At 30.5% G+C, this 12171-nt stretch overlaps 2 protein-coding genes and 1 long non-coding RNA gene across 4 annotated transcripts; 2 read left to right on the top strand and 1 right to left on the bottom strand.

Annotated features, from left to right (window-relative positions):
- Nucleotides 1-1111: 1111 nt before the first annotated feature.
- Nucleotides 1112-1973, top strand: LOC119640115 (40S ribosomal protein S19a). 2 transcript variants are annotated; one of them, XM_038037946.1, is made up of 3 exons: nucleotides 1112-1197; nucleotides 1412-1482; nucleotides 1540-1973. In XM_038037946.1, the coding sequence occupies exons 2-3, from the start codon at nucleotides 1412-1414 to the stop codon at nucleotides 1937-1939; spliced, it is 471 nt and encodes a 156-aa protein (XP_037893874.1). In that variant the 5' UTR covers nucleotides 1112-1197; the 3' UTR covers nucleotides 1940-1973. The 2 variants fall into 2 exon arrangements, with proteins under 2 accessions (XP_037893874.1, XP_037893883.1); XM_038037955.1 differs by lacking the exon at nucleotides 1112-1197 and adding an exon at nucleotides 1236-1284.
- A 756-nt stretch (nucleotides 1974-2729) lies between these two features.
- On the bottom strand, nucleotides 2730-3264 carry LOC119644646 (probable small nuclear ribonucleoprotein G). The gene is made up of 3 exons (XM_038044282.1): nucleotides 3161-3264; nucleotides 2956-3103; nucleotides 2730-2895 (listed from the first exon to the last, which is right to left on the bottom strand). Exons 1-3 carry the CDS (start codon nucleotides 3190-3192, stop codon nucleotides 2845-2847), a joined length of 231 nt encoding a protein of 76 aa, XP_037900210.1. The 5' UTR covers nucleotides 3193-3264; the 3' UTR covers nucleotides 2730-2844.
- Nucleotides 3265-5473: 2209 nt separating this feature from the next.
- On the top strand, nucleotides 5474-7988 carry LOC119643685. Its single transcript, XR_005248377.1, has 3 exons — nucleotides 5474-6609; nucleotides 6737-6869; nucleotides 6933-7988. It is a non-coding gene; the product is annotated as an uncharacterized LOC119643685 (long non-coding RNA).
- The last annotated feature ends 4183 nt before the right edge of the window (nucleotides 7989-12171 follow it).

The raw sequence follows: 12171 nt of genomic DNA, 5'->3' as shown, positions 1-12171 counted from the left end.
AGCTATGTGCAGCGCTGCAGCTAGGATGCAGCACAATCGCTATCTGCGATATGCGATATGGATGTAGCACAATTGCTAAGTGCAGCGCTGCAGCTAGGGTGTAGAACACTCGCTAAATGCAGCGCTGCATTCTGCTCTATGCTATTTACAGAAAAAACGTAATACTCTATGCTATTTACAGAAAAAACATAATAGTCTATGCTAATTTACAGAAAGAACGTAATACTTTATGTTAATTGCAAAGCCGTCGGCAAAAGTCCCAAAATATCGCTTTTGTTATTGGTGGGAGCTTTTAGCCCGAAAAAAATCGATTTTCTTATAAAAATAATATGGTAACGCAGTTTGTCATTGAACTTAATTGTTGGGATTTATTAGCCCGGATAACCAAACAGCAGCGTTTGCTAATGAAGCGTGGGAATTAAAGTTGAATACACTGAGAACAATAAAAGCGATCACTCCAAAATCGTATTAGCAAGTTAGGCATAAAAGGATGCACTTCTTAGGTGAAATCATAGGGATCAACCTTATATGAAAATAAGTAAGTAAAACAAACAGAAAAAGCAGAAGTACAGATGATCTATTTTAAATTTTAAAATTATTTGTCAAAATTCAGATTGAAAGTTATTTTTCACATTGTGTTATTACTGTTGTGAAGAGTAATGTTCAGAAGTCATTAAGCTTGAGTAGTTTATGAAAATAGGCAATAAAAATTTTGGACTTTCAAAATTTCAGGTGTTGAATAAAAGAAGAATCGACGAACAGTGAAAAATTTTGTACAACGTTTTTTTAAAAGACTTTGCTTTATTGGATTAAATAAATTTTTGATATAACAAATCTGTGAAAGAAACATTTATATATGGACAAAGTTTCTTGTTGGGAAATATTCAACATGCTCTTAATTAATAATCGTTTTCAGATTTTTGATTTTCACACACACCTCTCCGCATCTTGTGAACCGGAAGATTCCATATCCTTAGTACTGGATGTATATATTCTAAATATTCTAAAAGGATTCAATAAGGAAAGCTTTACGTGAAGCATGACTTCAGTGTGTTCAGAAATTTAAGCATTTGCAGTCAGATATGCTTGATAAGCGAGCACAGTTTCATTGTGTTATCTCCCTAACAGCTGTTAAGTTTCAAACGCAGCTAACTTAAGTGTACGTGTCTTTTCTTCCTGTTCTCTGTAATAAGCAAGGTGTGATTTTTGTGATTCGTATAAAAAATAATTGGAATTTGGAAGATTTGTAGCTAAACTTATGCATAAATAGAATATGAATGAATTGTATGATAAGTTTGCAACCGTTCTTCACAAATTCTATTCATAGAATCCTGTCAAAGGAATTTGCAATTCAATTGAAAAAAATGTAGATGCATTCCATTAATCTATATATTCCTTTTGTATTTTCTAGATGCCCGGTGTTACTGTAAAAGATATCGACCAACATGCGGTTGTTAAAGCAGTAGCGGTCTTTCTGAAGAAGTATGTAATTGATATATTACTGCTAAAATTTTTTTTTTTAATTTGCTTTTTTCGTAGGACGGGTAAATTGAAAGTCCCCGATCAAATGGATATTATTAAAACGGCCAAATACAAAGAATTGGCGCCTTATGATCCCGATTGGTTTTACATACGTTGCGCTTCAATTTTGAGGCATTTATACCACCGTAGCCCTGCTGGCGTTGGTTCAATTACAAAAATTTATGGTGGCCGCAAACGTAATGGGGTACATCCGTCGCATTTTTGTCGTGCTGCTGATGGCGCCGCTCGCAAAGCATTACAGGCCCTAGAACATGCTCGACTTATCGAGAAACATCCTGATGGTGGTCGCAAATTGACACCAATTGGACAACGTGATTTAGATCGTATTGCTAACCAAATAGTAGCTAAACAACGAGAGTCCGCAAAACAATGTGGACCTTTGGTCATTTCTAAATAAAAAGAAACGGATGCTAAGTTTATGATAATAAAAATGTGTTTTTTAAATATATTTAGCTACTAATTATTCAAGGTGTTGATGATGGATGCGTAATATATTGACAAAAATTCTTCATAAAGCATGATCACCGGGGTTAAATAGTAAAATAAATTTATTATGTAACAAACTAGGATTTAATAATCGTTTGGACATTGGAGATAATCGTCGTGTAATATTCGCAAGGGAAATCAGCTGTGCAAGGACTGCAGAAATATTACTACCAAAATGGGATAAATAAGTGTAAATTCATTTATATTAGACACAAACACAAACTAGAAGCTAAATGAGTGAATGATTCAAGTAAACATGGTAGGTTATACAATGTCTACATATTCTTCCATGATGTATGATCTGGTTTGAATTTTTGTCAAATATGCTTTTCTAAGCAGATCTTGACTAACTTCATTTAATTTGGATCACGAATATAAAGAATGGAAAAAACGAGCTTTCTTCTGACATACACTTTAATTAAGTAGTTTCTACGACCACGATTCGCATCCTAGTGGAAAAAGTAACCAAGTTTGATATGGTCTCTTTTTTTTTTTTTTTGTAAATTGCAAAATTTCCAAACCCTCACTTCTCTCGAAAATGACACGATACTAACTTTAAAAACCTATTAACCGTTTCGTTTAATAAAGTATATGTTATTATATTCATGAATAGAAATACGTTTTGCGGACTCCCAATTTATAAGGATTAAAGAGATGAGATAGAAATCTGTGATAAAAAAAGAGAAGAATTTTGATTTAATAGACGAACAATGTAAATCTTTTATTTATAAATTATTAATTAGAAGTATAAAATATTGTATTCTACAAGTCTCCTCAATAAGGACCCTGAGCTTTTTGAAAGACGAAAAACTTCTTTTACACACGATCCAGCGCTTCAACCATAACAATACTGTTGCCACGAATAACCTATAAAAGACGTCACATGATTACTATTTTCTTTAATATTCAATTTTTTTCTGTTCCTACCACCATTCCAATATTATTGCGCGTGCTATCCTTGCATTCTTCTACCGTTTCGTCCAAGACCACATTCATGAACGGATCAAAACCACGCAAAATACCGGCCACAGAGCGACCGCCATTTAATTTTAATAGCATACGTTTATCCATATATCTGAAAATATATTAAGTGTTATCGCATTTATTTGACAAATCCAAGTTTACGATTTACTTTTTCAACTCTGGTGGATGAGCTTTAGACATAGCTTAATAGATTTTTAAATCAATATATTTAAATGAAGGAAACCACTATTGTGTTAAAGAGTTTATGATATATGGCTTGATGAGGTTGTAAAAATTTTGTACCTGTTAATGATGGCGTTATGCATATACGTAATAATTCGATGGAAAATAAACAACCTTAACGCTACTAACTTTTACATAACTCTGAATTCCCAATTAATGCAAGCCGGAATGGAATTTAATCATAAAACAAAATAAAATATTTCCTCTTCTCTATTATGTTAAGTAGAAATGCATCTTATGTAAAGAGACAAATACCTTTAGGAAAATTATTAAAATAATACGAATAAAAATAAATAAATATAAAATCATAGCAAAAAATGGCAAATTTTGGACTACTGTCATATGTCATGAGGACGTAATTTACAACCTGTCACTATAACTAGAACTTAAATACGAATAGTAACAACTGATTAAGTTTAGTTTATTTATAATAATAATTTAATTTGCATTGAATACATATTTTTCAAATTTTTCCATTTTAAAAAATATAATTAAATAAATTTTAGAACTGAAAAGCATGCATTCAACCAGGGTAAACTTCCTAAATTATTTAATGTTTAACACATGGAGCAGCTTTGCCGGTTTTCGTTATACATTCAATTGAAGTATGCCAATGCAAGTTTAATGTATATATCTCTAAAAAAAAATAGTGAAAAGTATTCAGTATTCAAAACAATTTATGCACTACCCTAAAGGACCTGTGAGGTTATTTATAAACTAGTTCGATAAGTTTTGTTGCTATTTATGATTTCTCCTATTTATTACAATTTCCCCTATTTATAAAAGTATTTTTATATGAAAATATATTTCACAAAATTCCCACCCACAAAATTTTGTTTACAATAATAAAAGCGCAAGCTATTATAAATATACACAAATTAATTCTTAGACCTTTTTTTAATTAAGGGGGCATATTGTTTCAAACCTCAATCATTTTACTTCATAAGTATTTGCTTAATTTAAGATTTCTTCAAGTAGTTTTTATAAATGTTTAGTGTTTTCGTGTTGAATGTAAGCATTCAATTTAATGTTACGTACTCCCCCTGAAAGGAACGTATCTAAATTATAAAAAAAACAATGATAAAATATTACTTCACAATTTTTTTTTAATTAACATCCGGCAACACTTTATTTATTTATTTATTTTTTTTTTTTTCTCAAGTTAATCCCAAATTATAAACATTTTCAAAATATATGAATAAATAAGGTTAGGTATGCAACAGTTAGATGAAATTTATTTTGTATCTAGTTAATGAGATAACTTTGGGATAATTGATTTGTTTTCTCAAACTCTACAGTAAATTTGTATTTCATTGGGATATTTTCATCCTTAGATGTGGCAATCCCGCTTAATACACATACAATAACAATATTATAATATATTTTCATGTTCGAAAATGGTGGATTACCCAGAGAAAAAGGAGATTGAAAAATTCACATTTTATCATCGAGGAGTCGCTTAAAATATAAAAAGTTTTTAAAAAAAAAAACTTCCATATGTCGAATAATATGTTTAAAAACAAAAGTGTTTGCTGTTATGAAATGTAAATATATCAAAACCTTATGAAATACATAAGTGTAATGCTTAAAAAATGTGATGAAATTGCTAAACGCAAATTAAAAAAATGGTGGCTGTATATATCTGATACACAGCAAAGGAATACCACAAAAGAATTAAGAAAAACGCCTTGATAACAGAAAGCCTCGGTGTTAATGATATGCTTAGAAAGTTTTGACGAAAACTTATTGCTGATGCATGCCTTAAAATATATTTTTTCATTAAATATAATTGCTTTCAAAAGTATTAATTAAAGATTCGCTTCTAACTTTTTTTGTATGATTTTTCGATTTTCCACTCTCTATAACATTGACAGCCATTTTGTACCATTTTTTCTTTATTTCTCTTATTTTTTCTTTAGTACAAAGATGTACTCTAGTGTACTAATGCACTTTGGTGTGTATTCTGTACCGTGCTGTTGTCTCTTTCTCTCTCATGAAGTAGCAACGGTTAAGGGCTATAGAGCAAGTGAGAGCGTTATTTGAACACAAAAAACATGAGAAGATATTAAAGCTCTCGTTTTGAGTAATTTCGAAAATTGTATATTTGACGGAAACCCGCGTTCTTCGGTCGGGTGCGCGTTTATTGTGTGGAAAATTCTTCAGAAAATTGTGACTTTAAATACTTAAATAAAGCGGATTTTATAAAAAACTTAAAGTTTAAAGCATGTTTAATGTAATTTATGTGAAATTTTATGAATGCCGCGATTTATGATAACAAAAAAATGATATGAAAAAAAATTGAGACTCCGCTGGGCAACAATAGCATACAGGGAATCTATGCGAACGAACATGCAAAAAACTGAGTACATCGAAAAAACGAAATGACGAATGGTCAGAAATGAGTTGGTAAAAGAAGAAGATATTATAGCAATAACGAAAGTCAGAAAAAAACTGTGGAAATATCGAAAGAAAAAATTTTCACTATTCACAGCAAGCGATACTGTCGTCGCGTGTATATTTACGTGTGTATAAACGTTTGTGCTGATGAGTGAGTGAGTGTGCTTGTAACGAATTTTCAAAGGCGATGTCGTTTTATGTGTACACATATACGTATGCACATGTTATATCTGCATATTGTAGTAGTTGTCAATTCATACATATATGATGAGATGATTTTTGTGTCTGTGTTGCCTCGGTTGCCCCGGAGTCGCCGTAGCGGTTCAATTATTAAATACGTGAATTCATGTTTTATATATATGCTTTAACTATATATATATACATATATTAATGTATATATATATACATATATATATATATATTCCTATTAAATAAATTCTTTGCTTTGATTTTCTCAGAATTCTTTTGTTTGTCGTTTACAAACAAGTGTGCCTGAAAATTCAAAACGGGTAAATAACAACAATGAAAATAATAACAGCGGCAAACGCTAATATGAAAAATCAAATTGATTAGAAGTCCAGGAGCAAGTGAAAAAAAATCAAAACGCACATACAACACAAAAACGTTATTCAATTCCCTAAATTTGTATCAAAATGCATTCATTCTGCATCTTCTCTAGAGTGTGATGTGTGTATAAATACAAATATGCACAACAGTGTGATGTGTTTAATATAAAAAGAGCAGAGAAACAAAGCAAAAATTACAAAATTATGGAATTAAGAAAATTTTTAAATGAACTATAAATGCGTTTTTAATAATATATACGAAAGCAATTCAATAGTATTATATATTCCATCGTAACGAGGACATCATCAAATTGAACAACTTTAACAACAACATTAAGGGAATTTACTAACAAAAAGAAAAAAAGCATAATACAAAAATAAAAAAGGATATTATTGAATAACTATTTAAATGGTAATTATCAATCATCAAAAAATCATATTCGTTTTTTCCTTCTGAAAATATTTCCCTTTTTGTTATATTTGCACATTATTGGGTTAAACGGTAACATGCTGAATATACTTTTGTGGCTTTGCTCTAGAGGTCACAAGCTCAAATGTTAAGGATCTGCAATGTTTTTGAGCATAGTTTGACCACCGACGAGCCACAATCCAAGTTTGAGTAAAAATTGAAGTACTTAATCTCGGAGCAGTTTTATCTTGCAAAGGGAACAGGTTAGGACTTCTTTTTGACATATTTTATTTTTCAGTAAATATTAAAATGAGTATATCTTGCAGGTTATATCCCTCTGTGTAGGACATTTTTTCCATAGCTACTTCGTAGTGTTAATAAAAAAAAGTATGAATCCTTTTACTGAGCGGGGCGAAGCGGTTTTTAAATGATCTAACACAATACAACATAAACACTTCACTTAAAAATATGCCATTTATAATGACAATATATTCTTGGCGAGGTTTTTTTCTCTTTTAGGAAATACAGTAAAGAATATTTTAACAGGTGCCGCACTGCATTGGATATTATGTTATTATTCTTATATAAGATTAATTTGGTATTAAATTTTTTTGGCGCATAGCAATCAGTATTGGAACCCTGAGTTATCATGAATAGCCGAAATGTTTCTGTCTTGTGCTAAGATTGCTTTCCGCTGATTTCTTAAGATTAGTGCGAAGCTGATCAAAATTAAGCCCTAACTAGATAAATTTAAAATCGGCATTTATCTTATCATTCAAAAATTGTATCTATGAAGTTGAATGAAATCTAAAGTCTTTCATTATCAAAATAGTTAGCTAAATTGAGTCTACAGGTTTTTTCACAGTAAGTGAAAAACCTTTAATTAGAGATATCTCTCTTTGTTCCGTTTGTGTAAAATCCATTCCATACAGTTATCAAGTATACATGTGTGTATTCGCTTTGGTATACATGCTGCGGCGAGTATACGTTAGTGAAGTGCTGTCAAGTTACGCTATTCTTAATGTTCAAGCATTCGTTAATTTTGAAAAAACGACCATTTCTATATGACAATATATTGTGTTTTTTTTTCTTTTTGTTTTTATTTATTTTTTTTGTTTTAATATTAAAGTTAACAAGAGAAAATTAAGTTTTTTTTTCGTGCGTGATCTGTATTTTCCTACTTACGTTATATATCGCAGATTTTTTTTTGTAATTTCTATCTCTTCTCTGTAGTCTGGTGAACGTACGGCTACAATAAGCCTAACTTAACAGTATATGTCATGTTAACTGGACATGAATTTCAGCAAAGGAAATATTAAAGACTTCCTTGTGTTCCTTGCTTAATTGCACCTTACTTTCGTATTTGTTTCAATCAATCTAATGTTTTTTAAATAGAATATAAGTCCATGTCGAAAAGTGCACCTTGGAACTAAAATCGGAACTAATAAATCTTTTTAAATTTGGAGAAAAAAGAAGCAGAATTTCGCTTTTTTTTACACTAAAGGACTATTGTAATTGAAATGCAGATAAAATAAAAGATTTGGCCGAGACTGCTACATTATTACAATTTAAATGCAATGATTTACACCAAGATGACAATTCCACGAAAATGTTTATTTTGTTGTTGCTGTATTTATTTTATGAATGTGTTTGACAAAACTTTTAAATTAACCAAAATTCGGTTAGTTTGACTTTGAAACCCATTTAACTTGGATCAAGTTGTGTTTTAGTTTAAACTTTGAATTCGTTGACGTTTTTAAACGGCAGGATAGATCAACCTAATCAAAAAAATTATCTTCCTATTTATCACTTTAAGTTCAATAATAAGTAAAATGGGCTAATTCTTGATCTAAGTTCTGGTTTGCCTTTATGACGAAAACCCAAAGTAGTTACGGGAAGTATTCTTTGCTTTTTAAGGGAATCATCAAATTGAGGAATCTCTACGTTGTTTACGTTTAGTCGTAGCTAAATGTCTTATATTACTTTATTTAAGCACAAGCTCTGGTTATTACTCATTCTTATTTCATTTCATCATTTTCCACTTTTTAATTGCTTTTGGATAGTTCAGAAAATATTTAAGATAAAATCAAGGACCAAGAAGTGTATAGTAGATATATGTTGAAGAAATAATCGAATATTGATCTGAAAATTAAATATTTCTGAAATTTTCACATTTTTACTCTATCATTGTTATATTTACTATAAAAAGTTTTCCCATTTATACTTAATTGATTAATTAGTAGGAAGCATTTATTTTTCATTCGAATATCCTATTGAATTAGCCCAACGTGTTTTCAATCAACTTGCTATTGCAGTACAATAATAATTTAAGTTTATTGCATCACGTAGATAGCGCAAATGTAATATAAAAAATAAACAAATAATCTATGTAAACAATAATAGTAATAGTAATAAGGAAGAAACACTAACTTGTTTATTATCCTCTTTTGTTTTCCTGAATTTCTCTTGCTTTCTCATATCACATTTTCGTTTAGGATATTTTTACTATTTATTTGACCCATAAATTGCAACTCTGAATTCATCTGCAATCAATTCTCCGGCACCAGGCCTTAACATTTGCTATCTCTTTTTAATATTTTTAATTAATTTTAGTACTTTTTTCGTTTGCTAAAATCTGCGCGCTATTGTACTAGATGGTATATATGTATGTATATTCTACCGCCATTTTCAAAACAGTACCTTTTTCCATTGTTAGCTTCAAGTTAAACGGAGATAGACATATCTATTTATAAGAAATATTTAAACAGACAACTACTTCCTCTCGTTTATTCGTCATACGTACATGTATGTCAAAGAATTTGTATTGCTTTTCTCAATTAAATTTTTTTCTCTTGTCTTTTTACTACATCACGTCCAATGTTCGTTGTTGCTGCCGTGTGTGTGGTGTAAGGAATTTCTAATCTTTGAATTGAAAATTTGTTATAATAATTGAAAAATTTCAACAAAAGTTTTTTGGGGAATTGCTTACTTAAGATTACGGTTATAAATGTTTAATGAAATTTTATATAGAAAGTAAAAAGAAGAAAAAGTATAAAAAGTGGATTTTTATTTATTGAAAAACAAAAAGGAAAAAATGCTTTGAAAATTTTATTAAATACAAAAAGAGCAATCTAAAGGAGGAACAACAAGAAGCAGCAGCAATATTGGTATTGAGTGCACATAGGAAAAAAAGAGAGGAGGAAAAAAGTGGTGTTTTTCATTCGCTTGTAATATTTCGTTAAATTTGTTGTGTGCGAATAGATAAAGATGTGTATATGTATCCCCTCTATACATATATATATATATATATATGTATATATGTATGTGGCCAGCTATATTGCCTTGATTTTTGCTTCTTTCAATGTTGCTGTTGTCGTGGGTAGCTAGCGGTTTGACTTTCTGATAGCTGGCTTTTCGGCCACCGTTTTCAATGTGTGTGCGCTAGTTTGTGTACAGTACAAAAATTACAAGAATACACAGCAAAAAAGCTTTATAAACAAAAGAATACAAAATAGACAATAAATGGAAAATATAGCAACGGAGATACAATGAAAAAAAAAAAAAAATGACGAACATTGCCGAGTGAGTTTCTTTGCTTACATGTCTTACTGTACTAATTGAGTGCATAAGCCTGTATATATGTGCGTGAGCATGCGAATATCTGCTTGCGGTTGCTCTATCTCGTTTGATTTATTACTTACTCTCCCTCTCTTTCTGTAATGTTAACTAAGCTTCTAATTTGTGTCTTAACAATAGAAAGAGATAACTATATAGGAAAATGTTAACGCAATTGTGTTGATTGAGCAGAGTGAAAAAAAATTGTTTCTGACAACATTTATATTTACTGTATGGTTTAACCCACCGAGGAAGAGAGAGAGAGAGAGAGCGAGAGAAAATAAGAGAAAACTTTCAGTGCGTGTAAACATTTCAAAAATATCTTCCAAATAATTTAAAAGATAGAAGCGAAAGCTATAAATGATTTGAGAAAAAATAATTCTTGATTTTTTTTTTCTTAAATAGAATGTATTATGTTTAGAAAAGTATTTAAAAGGAAGTTGGAGACTAACGTCGACCACCATATAGAATGCATCGTTTTTCCCCCCTTTAATGCTAAACGATATAAACTGGTTACGGACTATATGGTGTTCAATAATTTGTGGCTTGAGTTTAGCTTTATTAATTTATATATATATATATATATATATATATATATATACTTGTATATATATTTTATTTATTTTACATAAATATGCAGTTGAATTCAATTTGTTGACGAGTGAAAAAAAGAGAAAGTTTCATACATATATATATATGTATTATATATATCTTGCTGTGTATTTATTTATGCAAAGCTATAGCACTTACGAGCTCTTTCAACTCTAAGCCATTTCAAATAGTTTACGTAGCTGTACATGCATATGCATGAATGGTATTTCATTATTTGTTCTTGAAGACATAAAGTATCAATCGTATAGAGGAAGAATATTTGCAGAAGATAGTTTCCATATTTTACAATAGAACGTTAACTTGGTCCTACATCTTCGTATTTCCCACCAAAACGTAAACTTTTATCCTTATTCTTCGACATCTTTGCTACACTAGTCTTAGATTACTTACACTGCTTCTTTCGGCCCGCTTGTTTATTTTTGAATAAAAAAAAAAAAAGGCCTTGAACACTTGTTATTCTATTATAATCGGAATATTTTTGTTGTTACTGCTTAGCAACGATTATTTTGAATGGTTGTGTCCAAATGTCGAACTCGTCCGCTTCGGTACTCTTTTTCGTTTTCTTTAGGAGTAGTGCTTCTGTAATTATAATGACCTTTGTTGACGTTGTGAGAGATTTTGCCTTTTTGAATATATTATATAAGAGATTTCAAGAGTGATAGATGAGTGATATAAGGGCCTATATCTTAATAAGTCAAATAGGCCATACGAACCCCGTGTATTTTTTAATTCATCAGTGAAGAATACGAGTGCCAAGTTTTGGTTATCCACCTCATCTTTGTAAACATTAGCTTCTCGATAATCGATAAATTGGGCGGCAGACAGTCGTGAAAGTTATAGTCCGTTTTCCCAGTCGTTAAATGTTGTTGTGGGAGAAAATCCTTTCGAAATGCGTTTCATAAGTCAATTAATTGGAGAACAGTATGGAGATGGAGAGAGTTGAAAGTCTTTACAGAAATGTTCTTTCCGTTTCGTCAATTGTTTCCATACAAGCTTCACTTGAGCTATTTTTTTTTTTTTGGAGGCACAGCATTTCAGATTATGAGATACAATATTTATTGTGATGTCTCTTAACATTGCAATTTGGAATAGCACACCCTATGTGCAGTAGCGAGAATTTACTGTGGTTATAATATTAATATAATTAATATAACGGTGGTCCTGACTCTAGTGTGGGTCAACATTATGGCTTAAAGCGAAAGTGCTGCGATGGTGACTTTTATCGATTATGTATTTTCTTTAGAAATTGAAGCAATCTTAAAGAATCGTTATAAGGACGATCGATTGGTTCGGCTTCCGGCAAGTGATTTCAAGGCGGCCTAATGTGTCATACAGTTA

Source organism: Glossina fuscipes, unplaced genomic scaffold (genome assembly GCF_014805625.2).
Source record: "Glossina fuscipes isolate IAEA_lab_2018 unplaced genomic scaffold, Yale_Gfus_2 0, whole genome shotgun sequence".
Classification (NCBI taxonomy): Eukaryota; Metazoa; Arthropoda; class Insecta; order Diptera; family Glossinidae; genus Glossina; species Glossina fuscipes.
The sequence above is the reverse complement of the archived record's forward strand: the minus strand, read 5'-3'. Positions and strand labels throughout refer to the sequence as shown.